The 12,438-nt window shown below is 44.6% G+C and overlaps 1 protein-coding gene across 1 annotated transcript in view; it reads right to left on the bottom strand.

Moving 5' to 3' along the window:
- PLCH2 (phospholipase C eta 2) overlaps positions 1-12,438 on the bottom strand; it is a 390,171-nt gene that overhangs the window by 136,432 nt on the left and 241,301 nt on the right. Inside the window, exon 3 of the mRNA XM_055001428.1 lies at positions 3,586-3,732. Coding sequence (XP_054857403.1) covers positions 3,586-3,732 — 147 coding nt within the window. The remainder of the gene's footprint in view (positions 1-3,585; positions 3,733-12,438) is intronic.

Raw genomic sequence — 12,438 nt, 5'->3', positions numbered from 1 at the left:
AGCGAACCTCTCTAGGGCCAGGGACCACCAGTAGGTGTTTATCTGCCAAGCGGAGCAGTCTCCTTGGAACACATGGCAAGAGGCAGTCCTGCAGGCATGCCGGTCCCAGTCTGCTAAGGGCTTTAAAGGTTAAAACCAAAACCTTGAACCTGATTTTTCTTTGCTCTTCTGTGTGTGTGTGTAAATGTGCCATCAAGTCGCAAAAATCGACTTATGGCAATCCCAGCAGGGGACTATGAAGTTAAGCGAAAAGCAGAGGTGGTTTGCCATTGCCTTCCTCTGCAGGGTCTTCCTTGGTGGTCGCCCATCAATGTACCGACCCTGCTTAGCTTCTGAGATCTGATGAGATTGGGCTGTACCTGCTGCCTTCCCTTCCGCCCTTCTCTGTGCCCTGTCCAATTTGTCTACATCTTTCTTAAAGTTCAGAGTCAGCACCAGGAACCAAACGCAGACCTCCATATAAGGTCTGACCAACATGAAAGTCAGAACTCTTGCATGTCCGAGGCATCACATGGAGTTGGATACTTCTCATGTGTCTCTCTCCCGGAAAACCAGACTCCCAGTCAGACATTGCTTGTCAAAGGAGAGAATCGTGAGCTAAATGGAGCAATGCTCAGTGTAAGGCAGCACCCCATATGAATCTGATTGTGTTTCCTTCTAATAAGAAGTTCTGAGAAAAGTGTCTTTCCGTTCCCGTCTCAAATTACATTAGAAAATTGTGCTGAATCATATCCAACATCTGGACCCATTGTGGAACTGTGGCAGTTTATCTTCTCCTGAAAGATATTGGCTATTGAGTGGAATAGATGGGAAATAACATTTTTTTTAAAAAAAGAGTGCATAGTGGGAAACAATTTTTGGAGATTATGGTACCCTCTTGAGATTACAAAATACATCTCACTTTAAAACCAGATATCTGTTCTCTAGGATCTGCATACTGCCAAGAAGGATGAGACAGATAATGCACTTGTTCGCGGCAGCACAGATCAGAAGCCTAATGTAAGGACATTTCTAAGAACATAAGAGCTGTCTCGCTGGACCAGACCCAAGAGCCGTTTAGTCCAGCATCCTCTCTCTGACAGCGTCCACCAAGGCGCCTCTGGGAAGCTCGCACACAAAATGTGAAAGCGATGGCTGATCCCTACGGTCTACCATTCGGTCAGTGCTTATTTCTCCAAACCCAAAATGAAATGCAACAAAATAGTTGAATTTTTAAAAAGATCAAACAAGAAAGATGTTGTTGGAGATTAGAACCCCCCCCCTAATTCTTTTTGCTTCTTAAAAGTACTGTTGGGGGGGGTGTTGAGGTTACATTGGATTGGGACCACAGTGCTAGCATCTTCCTATGCTATAGTCCCAATGAGCAAAACCTAGGGCTTCTTTTCTGGGAAAAGAGGTGGTGGAACTCAGTGGGTTGTCCTTGGAGAAAATGGTCGCATGGCTGGTGGCCCCACCCCTTGATCTCCAGACAGAGCATCTGTCTGAGCGGCGCAGAGGGCAATCTAAACTCCCCTGTCTGGAGATCAGGAGGCGGGGCCACCAGCCATGTGACCTGGCAAAACCCAACGAGCCCCCTGGCAAGCTATCACACAGGGCTGCCGGGCTGTGTTTGGCTGGGTATGAGTTGTCCACATGTGGCTTGTGTCCTGTTTGGCAACCACTTGGTGGGGCACTGTTTCCTCGCCAGTGCACATTTCACACATGCCTGGAAAGCATCCCCTCCCTTGGAAAGATCGTGGGCGTTGAGCAGAACAGATGAGACGGAGAAGCCAACAGATTATGGAAGTCCCAATCTGACGGCTGGTGGTGTTAAAAAAAAAAAGAAAAAGACAACACTCACATAAATATTCTTCCAAGGATGGAATCAAGAAGCTTGCCATCTGTCAGCGAAACAACACACGCGTTTGTGAAGGGAACATCTTTAGTCATATGACACTCCAGAGGGTACAAAGCCCTGGCTGAAGTTCTGTTGTGCTCACTACATGGTCTTGTGTAAAAATGAAAAATGAATTTGGTGCAAAGGCCCTGAATCAGACAAAAGGGAGCAGAGATTGGTTGCTTTTTTGGTGTCTGAATTTTATTCTCTCTCTCTCTCTCTCTCTCTCTCTCTCTCTCTCTCTCTCTCTCTCTCTCTCTCTCTCTGTTGCTTACAAAAATCACATGAGCCGCTTTCATTAAACATTGGATAAAAATTGATCAGGAAGCCTCAGACTGAAATGGTACCCCCATTTCCAGAGGCAGTCTACCTCTCAATAAGAGTTTCTGGGAGCAAACAAAGAGAGGAGAACCAGTTTGGTGTAGTGGTTAAGAGTAGCAGGACTCTAATCTGGAGAACTGGGTTTGATTCCTCACTCCTCTGCTTGAAGCCAGCTGGGTCACCTTGGGTTAGTCACAGCTTCTCGGAGTTCTCTCAGCTGGGCCTTCTTGGCCCTGGCCCCAACTAGGTGGAACTCTCTGTCTGAGATAACTCGGGCCCAGTGGGATTTACGCTGGGCCTGTAAGATGGTGATGTTGGTGGTTGAGGCAGGTGGGTCTCCTTTCGGCCTCCTACTGGGGAGAGGGGGAGTCCCCTCCTGGTCTCTGGTTTATCAGTTGTTGTCACCAGCCACTGTGGACCCAATGATTATGCAGGACTGTGCAATGTGCTGCCTGTTTTTGAACTTTTGCTACCAGTTTTAATTGTTTTAGTTTTGCACTGCTTATTTATTGCACGCTGTATTGTATCTTAAATTTGGTTGTAATCTGCTCTGAGCCTGCATGCAGGGAGAGTGGACTATAAGTCAAACAAATAAATAAATACAAATAAATAATGCCTGGAGATCCACTTGTGAATCTCCAGGATCCTATCTAGTTGACCCAAAGCTGTTTAAGTGGCCATCTAAAAACAGGAAAGTTAAATGTGCATCACATGGGCCTGAATTTGTCAACTGCACTCCTACCAAAACTGTGTATGGCAAAACTGAGCAGTTTTTCGATTAGTCTGTTTGCAATTTAAATCTCACATGTTCACTCACCCTTGAGCAATCTGAACTTCTCAAAATAATAACGGTGACATTACAGACGTAGAAACCCATGCTACGGCATTCCTGAAAATGTATCTTCAAAAATTAGTTCCCTAAACTCAGTATATGGTGATTCATTTCTGCACGCCAAACCAATCTCAAAGGGAGAAATTGGTCCATTCTAAAGGGTGGCCGTTCTGCTGTTCTCAGCTGTGCAGGCTGAAACATTCAAGAGGGAGACCGTGGATTATCAAAGTACTCCAAACAGATGTTATTCCTTTCTACACTTGAAAAGTCTTAAGAAGAGGGCAAGAAAGGCAGGCAAAATGATAACTGCACCTAAGTTATAAGCACAGATTGTATTTGTTGCTGTGGAATGGGTAAAGTCAAGCTGCTAACAAATTTTTCATTGCTTTCTGCCATGCAATACAAGGGAAACTGCAATAAAGTCAGCAAAAAGTGGAGAGAAAAAATTATTGACAAAAATATAAAAGGAACGTTAAAAGGAAGAATAAAAATGGGGGACATTCTCAAATTTGCATCTTCAAAGCAATAACGGGAACGGTCTGTTGCAGACCCTTACTTTTGGCTTTCTCGTTTTTTCGGGAAGGTCTCCAGCGAATACAAGACTTGTGCTCGTCCAGATAGTAGAAGCGAACAAGGCCTTTGGAGCTGCCCCGGAGTTTGATCATCTGAGTACCCGCTTGCATGGAGCTCATACATCTTTCCACTACGAAAAAGAAGAAGAAAACCAGAAATATATGACTCTCAATTCGTGTTTATACTTCGGCTGCAAGAAAGGCACGTATCCAAAATACAAGAGAGCAAGATATATAGAGGCTCCTCTACCTAACAAGAAACAAAGAACAGAACAAACTGTATGTAGGGAGAAACAAATAATAAAGTTGCCAGATGTATTAAATCACTAAACTATAATGTTTTAAACACCATGAAAAGTGGAAATCAAACAAGCATAATCAAAGCATAAATCAAAACGTACATCCACCAGGCATAGTCAAAGCATGAATCAAAGCATACAATCACCCAAATTAAGCCGTTCTACAGAGAAGCGACTTCAGTAGTGCAGAAAATCAAGGAGGAATCTGTGGCTCCTTCAAACCAACCTAGGGACTGGAGAGCTCTTTTGCTTCCAGGGCTTGAGAAGTTCCCTTTTCTGTGCCTTGTTGGCCAACAACTTTCCCCAGAGCCCTCTTCGAACTGTCTCTGACCTGGACTTGAACAAATAGTACAGGCACACTTTCCATTTTTTAAGTGACTCACTTAGCTGTTTACCAAGTGCTGAAATGCAAATTCGACCATGAATATTGTGACTCACAAAGATGTGGCTCAGTTCTATCTGTATTCCATGAACACAGCCTTCGTAGCGGCCTAGTCCTTTTGGCGATCCGGACACCACTTTAACTTTATCTATCATGTATTCTTAGGTATTGCAGAAGTTTCAAGGCCTCACAGGTGCAACCTTCATGATACACTAAATTCAGTATCTTGCATACCATCAGGTCACATCAAGTTTCAGGCTCAAATTTCCACTATGTCATGGAAGCTCACAGTGTGATTTTGGCTCAATTCATTCTCAGCCTCACCTACCTCACAGGACTGTTGTTGCGAGGATAGACTAGAGGAGAGGAGAACATTTTGGGTTAGGGTTGCCAGCCTCCAGGTAGTGGCTGGAGATCTCCCAGAATTACAACTGGTCTCCAGGCCACACAGATCAGTTCATCTGGAGAAAATGGCTACTTTGGGGGGTGGACTCTATGGAATTATGCCATGCCAAGGTCCTTTCCCTCCCCAAACCCCACTTTCTTCAGGTTTCTCCAGGTTTCACCCCCCAGATCTCCAGGAATTTCCCAACTTGGAGCTGGCAACCCTATTTTGGGTCCCCCTTGGGAAGAAAGGCAGAGTACAAATGAAGTAAAATTAAAATTGATGTCTGTCTGCATAGAGGCAGACACTACATTAGAGGCTGGATTATTATTATTTTTTCTGAAAGAGAGTTTGTACTTGTGAGTCTTTGGGGTGCCACAAGACTGGAGACTGAGCCCTAGGAGGAAACGCTGAGGGCCTTGGGAATGTTTAGTTTGGAGAAGAGGTGGTTGAGGGGGAACATGATTTCTCCCTTTAAACATTTGAAAGGCTGTCATTTGGAGGAGGACAAGGAGCTGTTCCAGTTGGCAGCAGAGGGTAGGACTTGGAGCAATGGGCTTACATTACATGCAGAAAGGTACCGGCTGGATATTAGGAAAAACTTTTTCACGGTCAGAGTAGTTCCAAGGTGGAATCAGCTGCCTAGGGAGGTGGGTGAGCTCCCCTTCAATGACAGTTTTCAAGAAGAGGCTGGATGAATATTTGTCAGAGATGCTTTAGGCTCATCTTGCATTGGGCAGGGGGTTGGACTAGAAGGTCTGTATGGCCCCTACCAACTCTGTGAATTCTCCCTGGAACACACCATCCCAATCCGGTAAGTTGCCCATGTTGTGAAATGGAGCTGCATGTGACCTTTTTACCAGTTTTCCGTTGGTGAATCCTTGAATAAGAGGGGTACACAATGGATACACATTTACTGTCTGCCATTATAAAAGAACTATAAGTATATATTGCAGATTTGTATGTGTCTGTAAAAGTGAAATTCACAGAAATTTGCAGCAAATCATTAGAAGGATGTACGGCAAGTCTATGAAACAGATACAGAACGGAATGAGCGACATTCATTCAACCATACTTTTAAGACTCAGACAATGCAGCTCTATACCCTCCATTTCAGTTCACTTAACCATCTGGCTCTTGAATTTCTAGGGCCTCCCAGGCAAAGTTTCATAGCATTATCATCTCAATTTGTCTTCCAAAATACAAACAATTTGGGCTGCCGTGTTCCACTCGTCCTCCCATCTGAGATGTAAACTCTGGGCTTCGTTTGCATTCCACTTGCCTCAGATAGAGAGCAAAGAGAGAGAAGGGGGAGATGATAATTACCCAACTTGGCCGTGTGGATTATTGTCAATATTCCGGAAACCCTATAAAAAATTCACAAAGGCTCAGAGGGACAAATTGCGTTAGAATCAAGTTGTTTTCAGGATAGAGAGCATTAAAAATTAACAGCAACAAGATTATTAGAATTGTGTGCAGGATTCTGATTGCAGCACACAGAGAGATGGCCCGCTGTTGAAGAAAATTCAGGTTGAGGAAGGTGGAAATTTATACAGATTGCAATCGAGGCGGGCTAGGAGGACGTGCCAGCTCAAGAACTTTGCAAAACTCACTCCCTTTATGGCTTGAGGGATGACGGGGACTAGAGACTCCACAGGCCAACCATGCCTTCACACACAACATTTTCCAAATTCCTTTGCTGAGCATAAGCTATGCAGTGACTGCCTCCCTTTTCCAGGTGGCTGTTACCCAGACTTAGCTTGGTTGAAGCCAGGGCTCATTTCAAGGTGGAACGCACAGGAATGCAGTTCCAGCAGTTCCCCAAAGAGGTCACATGTCAGGTGGCCCCACTCAGCTGACTCTTGGCCATTTTGGGCCCGTTTTGGCCTGGATTGGGGCCGAAACGGCCTGGATCAGGCCTCTGACGGGTGGTGGATCACTCTCCCACTCATCAGTGGCCCGATCCTGACCATTTTGGGCCCCTTTTCGGCCATTTTCAGCCCTTTTTTGCCATTTTGGGCCCAGTTTCAGCCCTGAATGGCCAGCATTGGGTCCAAAACAGCCAGAATAGGTGATGTCAGGGGGTGTGGCATATGCAAATCAGTCATACTAATGATACGCTTCCAGTGATGGCAAGAGGCGTGGCACATGCTAATGCGTTATGCTAATGAGTTATGCTAATGAGTTCTTCTAGCTCTTTTTCTATGAAATGACCCCTGGTTGAAGCTAAGAATGGTCGCTGCCTGGTCAATGCCTGGATGGGAGATTTCCTACAGACCCTCACAGTGCCACCCTAAACACCTGCTTAGGATGGCACTATATGTATACCATCTGAGATGAAAGGAAAGCAATATATACGTAAGGATGAGTCTGAATTTCTCATTCGTACTCTTTCGACACCCCAAATCCCCATTCTTGATTTCAAACCGGAGTCAAACCCACGATTTATTTCCTTCATTTACACCTTTCTCATGGAGACTCAAGGCAGATTACGCAACTAAAATAATGCAAACAGAGCCGCATAAGACAGGCTTCAACCATGCAATAACACCAGATCACAAAATTAGAAGGTAGTGCAGTAAGAACTGTATACTACACACAATAAAACAGTATAAAACATACGAACCATGAAACAAAACTGGATTGCAAAATTATCAAAACAGTGCAACAGTATAATGGATGCAATAAACAAAGCAATGGAAACTACTTATAATTTCATAGACATTAACTATAACCTGATTCTCTGTATTTATTGAATCTCCCAATGATTAATTGTATTGATAAACACTGTGTAATCAAACTTGACTCTCAGTGATAAAGGTGGACTATAAATCATGTAAATAAATAAAAATAAAAGGTTCCTTGCAAATGATTTCTTTTTATACATTTTTTATTTTCTAGCCATTCCCGGTAGCACAGTGGTTAAGTGGTTCGGCTGTGAATCAGCACTCTACTGGTTCAAATCCCACTACTGCCATGAGCTCAGCAGGTAGCCTTGGGGAAGCCACTCCTCTCAGCCCCAGCTTCCCAGCTGTATTGTGGGGATATTAATAATATTAACTTGTTCACCGGTCTGGGTGGGGCAGTAATCTGTCTAGAAGAGCAGTATATAAGCACAGTTATTATTATTATTTCTTGTGAACTGCATGCATTTTTAAATACTGTTTGCATGCCAAGATGCAGTATTATATGTACAAACAGTGTGCACTATACATACAAATTACATATAAAAACTACGCAATGTGTATACACAGGACAATGAAATCAACAAAAGCAACAGCAAAAGCAGAGATCTGAAGGTGCTGAAGAATTCAGACAGAAATAAAATGGAGAAGATTCGCTCATCCCTAGACATATGATAAATAAATGGCCACTTTTAAAATCTTTTAACACATAACAAATTCCTCTGCTTCTGACTATGCATTAAGCCAGACCCACACTCAGCACGCACTGCTCTCATGTCCCAATTGGATTTAAACAGCACCAGATTTCACTTCTAAACTGAGAGGTGCTGCAGTTCAAATCATAGAGTTTCCATTAATTCCTAGAGCTACATGACGTCACTTCCGGTTTCCCCTGGAAGTGAAGTTGCAGCACAGACAACAGAAATATTTTTTCCTGCCACCACTAGCCACCGTAGCCCTACAGGTGAATAAGCGAAATTGAAAGTCATGAATCCACAAATGGCAATGGTCTACTGTAGTGACAGCCAATTGGAGGAGGGAAGAAACTCGTATGCTGCCTTGAGCTCCTGAAAAGAAGGGTAGATGAAAAGGCAATATGTACACAGATGAAATCACCAGTCCCCAGCTGGGAGGCATTCAACTTTTTAGGAATTCAACCTGCATCTGTTTTGTGTTACAGGCAAACAGAGATCCAAGCCGGTTCAACTCGTCCTGGCACTGAAAACAGGATCCCAGACCAAGCCTCAGTGAACTCTGGCCGCCGTGAAGCTGAGGATCACCATCCCATTTTAAAATTAAGACAGATTTGTCCATTAAAAAGACATTAGAAACGGTGATTCTTTTGCTAATGACTAAATGCGATTTCCAAAGCGCCAACGTTCTGGCCAGGCCTTTGAACAGATAAAGCTGCCACCGCCTTCCTTTGAGGTTCTGGTTGCAGCTCTGAACTCCAGCAGACAATTTTTTAAAAAATTCCCTTCTGCTACTGAACTGCTCAGCACGTGATCATTAGCGGGGCCAGCCTGCACCGCCATCTGCCTGGCAGCACAAAAACGATGCAGATGAAAGCCAAAAGACCTGAAGGAAAGCAAAGCAAAGGCACCAGTGGCTTCAGGAAAGCAGTTTACAGCAGCATCCGTCCAAGACTGAACAATATTCACATGTACATTTAAAAAATACTGTTTCATTAATGGTTGCCCAGCACAGAGAGAGCTCTTTCATAAGTGGCCTTCAGAGCCATCGTATGCCAGTTACCCTACAAGATCAGACCCAAAGGTCCAACTATGCCAGCATCCTCCTGGAAAATCCGTCAGGAAAGTATGAAGGCCACAGGCTTCTGCCCTGGTCGTCCTCCAGCAAATGCTATTCATCGGCTGACAGGCGGGTCACCCGATGCTGGGATCTGATCCAGATGCTACGGCAATACTCCTTACTTGCTGTTTTAATAAAGTTGTGGCCTTGTTTGCTCCAGTTCTGTGTATGTCTGCTTTGTCCCGCGCCGCGCACTCTCCCTACGGCCTTCACCCATAGGCGGCAACAACAACATTCAATTTATATATCACGCTTCGGGACAAATTAATGTCGACTCAGAGTGGTTTACAAAGTATGTTATTATTATCCCCACAACAACCACCCTGTGAAGTGGGTGGAGCTGAGAGCTCTGAGAGAGCTGTGTGTGACTGACCCAAGGTCACCCAGCTGGCTTCAAGCGGAGGAGTGGGAAATCAAACCCGGCTCTCCAGATTTGAGCCCTGCCACGCTTAACCGCTACACCAAACTGGCTCTCCTTGGAACACGAAGATTCCTTTTAGCCACCATGGTTAATAGTGTCGACAGACTTCCTCAAACTTGTCCAATCCCCTTTTAGATCTCTAATGTACTGGGAGAGAAAGAAAAACTTCTCTCTGTAGGAAACCATAAATAATTTTAAAACTTCTATCATAACTGCCCCCCTTAGCTTTTTTATAAACTAAAAAGTGTCAATCGCCTCCTTTTGTAAGGAATCTTTTGGGTGTTGGATCTCTGGCTGAGCATTTGTATCTCCTGCAGTAGATCCCAGATTCAGTCCCTGGAACCTCTGGTTTAAAAGGATCTGGTAGGAAGGGATGTGAAAGAGCTCCTCCTGAGACCCTGGAGAGCTGCTGCCAGTCAGAGCAGACAACATTGACCTTGATGGACCAACGGTCCCTGGAACCTCAGTCCCTGGAACCTCTGGTTTAAAAGGATCTGGTAGGAAGGGATGTGAAAGAGCTCCTCCTGAGACCCTGGAGAGCTGCTGCCAGTCAGAGCAGACAACATTGACCTTGATGGACCAACGGTCTGACTCAATATAAAGCAACGTCATGTGTTCCATTTCTGCACCTTTCCCCCTCTCTACGCTCTTTCTGTTCATAGCAACTGATTCCAGAGAGCCAGGCAGGGGCATAGTGAATATCTGAGATCTTTGTTAGCACCTGAAGTGAAAATCAGGGTTGGATAAGTGTCTCAACAGGTTATTGCTCACCACCACTCATCCTTGTTCAAATAGCTGACTGGCTTGCTGTTTCACACGATGCCGTTCTAATGTATCTCTTTTGCACTTCTGTGCAACTGACTTGGTTGCACAAATCACCCTTGGATGCACGATAACCACTCAGATACCTATTATGACACCTACCTGCAATTATGAATGTGATTTTTAAAATTTCTTTTGCTTCCAAGAAGGAAAATTGTGGACATTTACTGAATTTGTAGAGGAGTTTCATTCTTTGCCAGGAGGGACTATTTAACAGGGATCTCCCAAACTTTTTGAGCAATGGCATTCTCTGCTGACTCGGCAATAGCCACAGAAGAGCTAGCAGTAGCCAGAGAAGGATCTGCAGTTCCCCAGAGTGATTTGAGCGATGGGGAAAGGAGATGTCCTCGCAACAGAGCTGTCATTCAGACTGCCACAAGTGAGCAACGGCAGGGCGCATTTGTTGGAAGGGAAAGCGAGCAGAAATGCCCTTGGAGATTCTGCACAGCAGTTCTCTTCCACACAAGTCATTTCTTCCTGCACATGTGACAGGAGTTCGCATTGCGACAGAAGTTCAGTGAGACCCGGGAGATCAACAACTCATCTGCCCTTTGTGCGCCTGAGTGGCACATGTGTGAAAACAGTTTACATCAGCTCACTCATGCCTCCTGCTCTGAAACAAAAGTAAGACTTTGTAATGCATTCTGCCTATCACTGACTCAAAGATCCTTCCCAAACAGAACCCAAGAAGCTAACAATTAGACCAAAAGTGGAAATACACATTGTCAATTACTTGGGCATGCTCAAGTCCAGGATTTTATATATGGTCCTCAATTCACGTGCAGGCTGTTCTCGCTCGGCGCATGTGAATGCCACTTTCACAGGAACTCCCTTTGTGTGATTGCATCTGCAAGTGATTCCGGAGGGCAGAGCACCAATTCAGCTCTGTGTTCAGGGTGAGAACAAGTCCTGTAAGCTCCTTTGACTTGCCAATTTGCATTTCTTTAAGGTGTGAGAAAGTGTGAAGATCTGCATTTCAATGAATGGATGTGGAGCTGGGGGAAACTGGGATAATTTCAGGAGCTGAGGGGGAACTGATATCGAACGTGTGCATGTACTCACGTGGAGCAAATTGAAGTGTGACTGTGCAAGCAAGTGCATGGAAAGTTGGAGGGGAGACACACAAAATGAGGTTAACTTGAGCGTCCCTAGATATTTAGTAATGTGCATTTCCACCCCAAGTCAGACCATGTAATCCAATGCTGTCTACTCCAACTGGCTCTCAGTTCTTTCCCAGGCTTGCTACCTGGTATTGAGAGAGAGGCAGAGTTGTGTAGTGGTTAGCATGCCAGACTAGCATCACAGAGACCCAGGTTCAGACCCCTAGTCTGCCACGAAACTTTCTGGGTGACCATGGGCCAGAACCACTGTTTCTTTCACCTAACCCAGGGTTGTAATTATAAACCAAAGGTTTATATTTGTATGGTTATAAATCAAAAGGTTTATAAACCAAAGGTTTATAATTGTATTGTTAAATTCCACGGAAGTAGGGCTTGCTTCCAAGAAAATCTGCATCAGATAAGCACAAGGAGACCGCTGGATCAGAGCAACGTTCATTGAGTCCTGCATTGTTTCCACTCAGTAGTCAAGAAGTTGCCCACAGGTAGCCAGAACCTGAATGTAAAGGCAATGGCCCTTTCCTGATGTTGCCCACCAACAGCTGGCACTTTCAGGTACACTGCCTCTGAACCTGGAGGCTCTATTTAGCTTTTACAGGCTTACCCATCAGTAGACTTTTCATTCAGAACGTGTTCATTCCTGTATTAAAACCATGAAATTAGCAGCCCTTGATACATCTCGTGGCAGTAGATTACATAAATTAACGGTGTGTTGCATAAGAACAGCCAGGCTTCTTAATACGTTGCTAAGTTTCTGGCTAATGGAGAAATCATTCATTTTAAAATAGGTAGCATGCAATTGCTCATCCACAGGCCCCCTCCATGCGTTGATGGACCCCAGCACATTCGGCTTTCTTTACTGGTAAAGACTGCTTCAGCAATGGTGGATTCTCTTTCTCTGGAGGAACAGCGCA

Source organism: Eublepharis macularius, chromosome 17 (genome assembly GCF_028583425.1).
Source record: "Eublepharis macularius isolate TG4126 chromosome 17, MPM_Emac_v1.0, whole genome shotgun sequence".
NCBI classification, from domain to species: Eukaryota; Metazoa; Chordata; class Lepidosauria; order Squamata; family Eublepharidae; genus Eublepharis; species Eublepharis macularius.
Note: the sequence above shows the minus strand (reverse complement) of the source record. Positions and strands in the feature narration are given on the sequence as shown.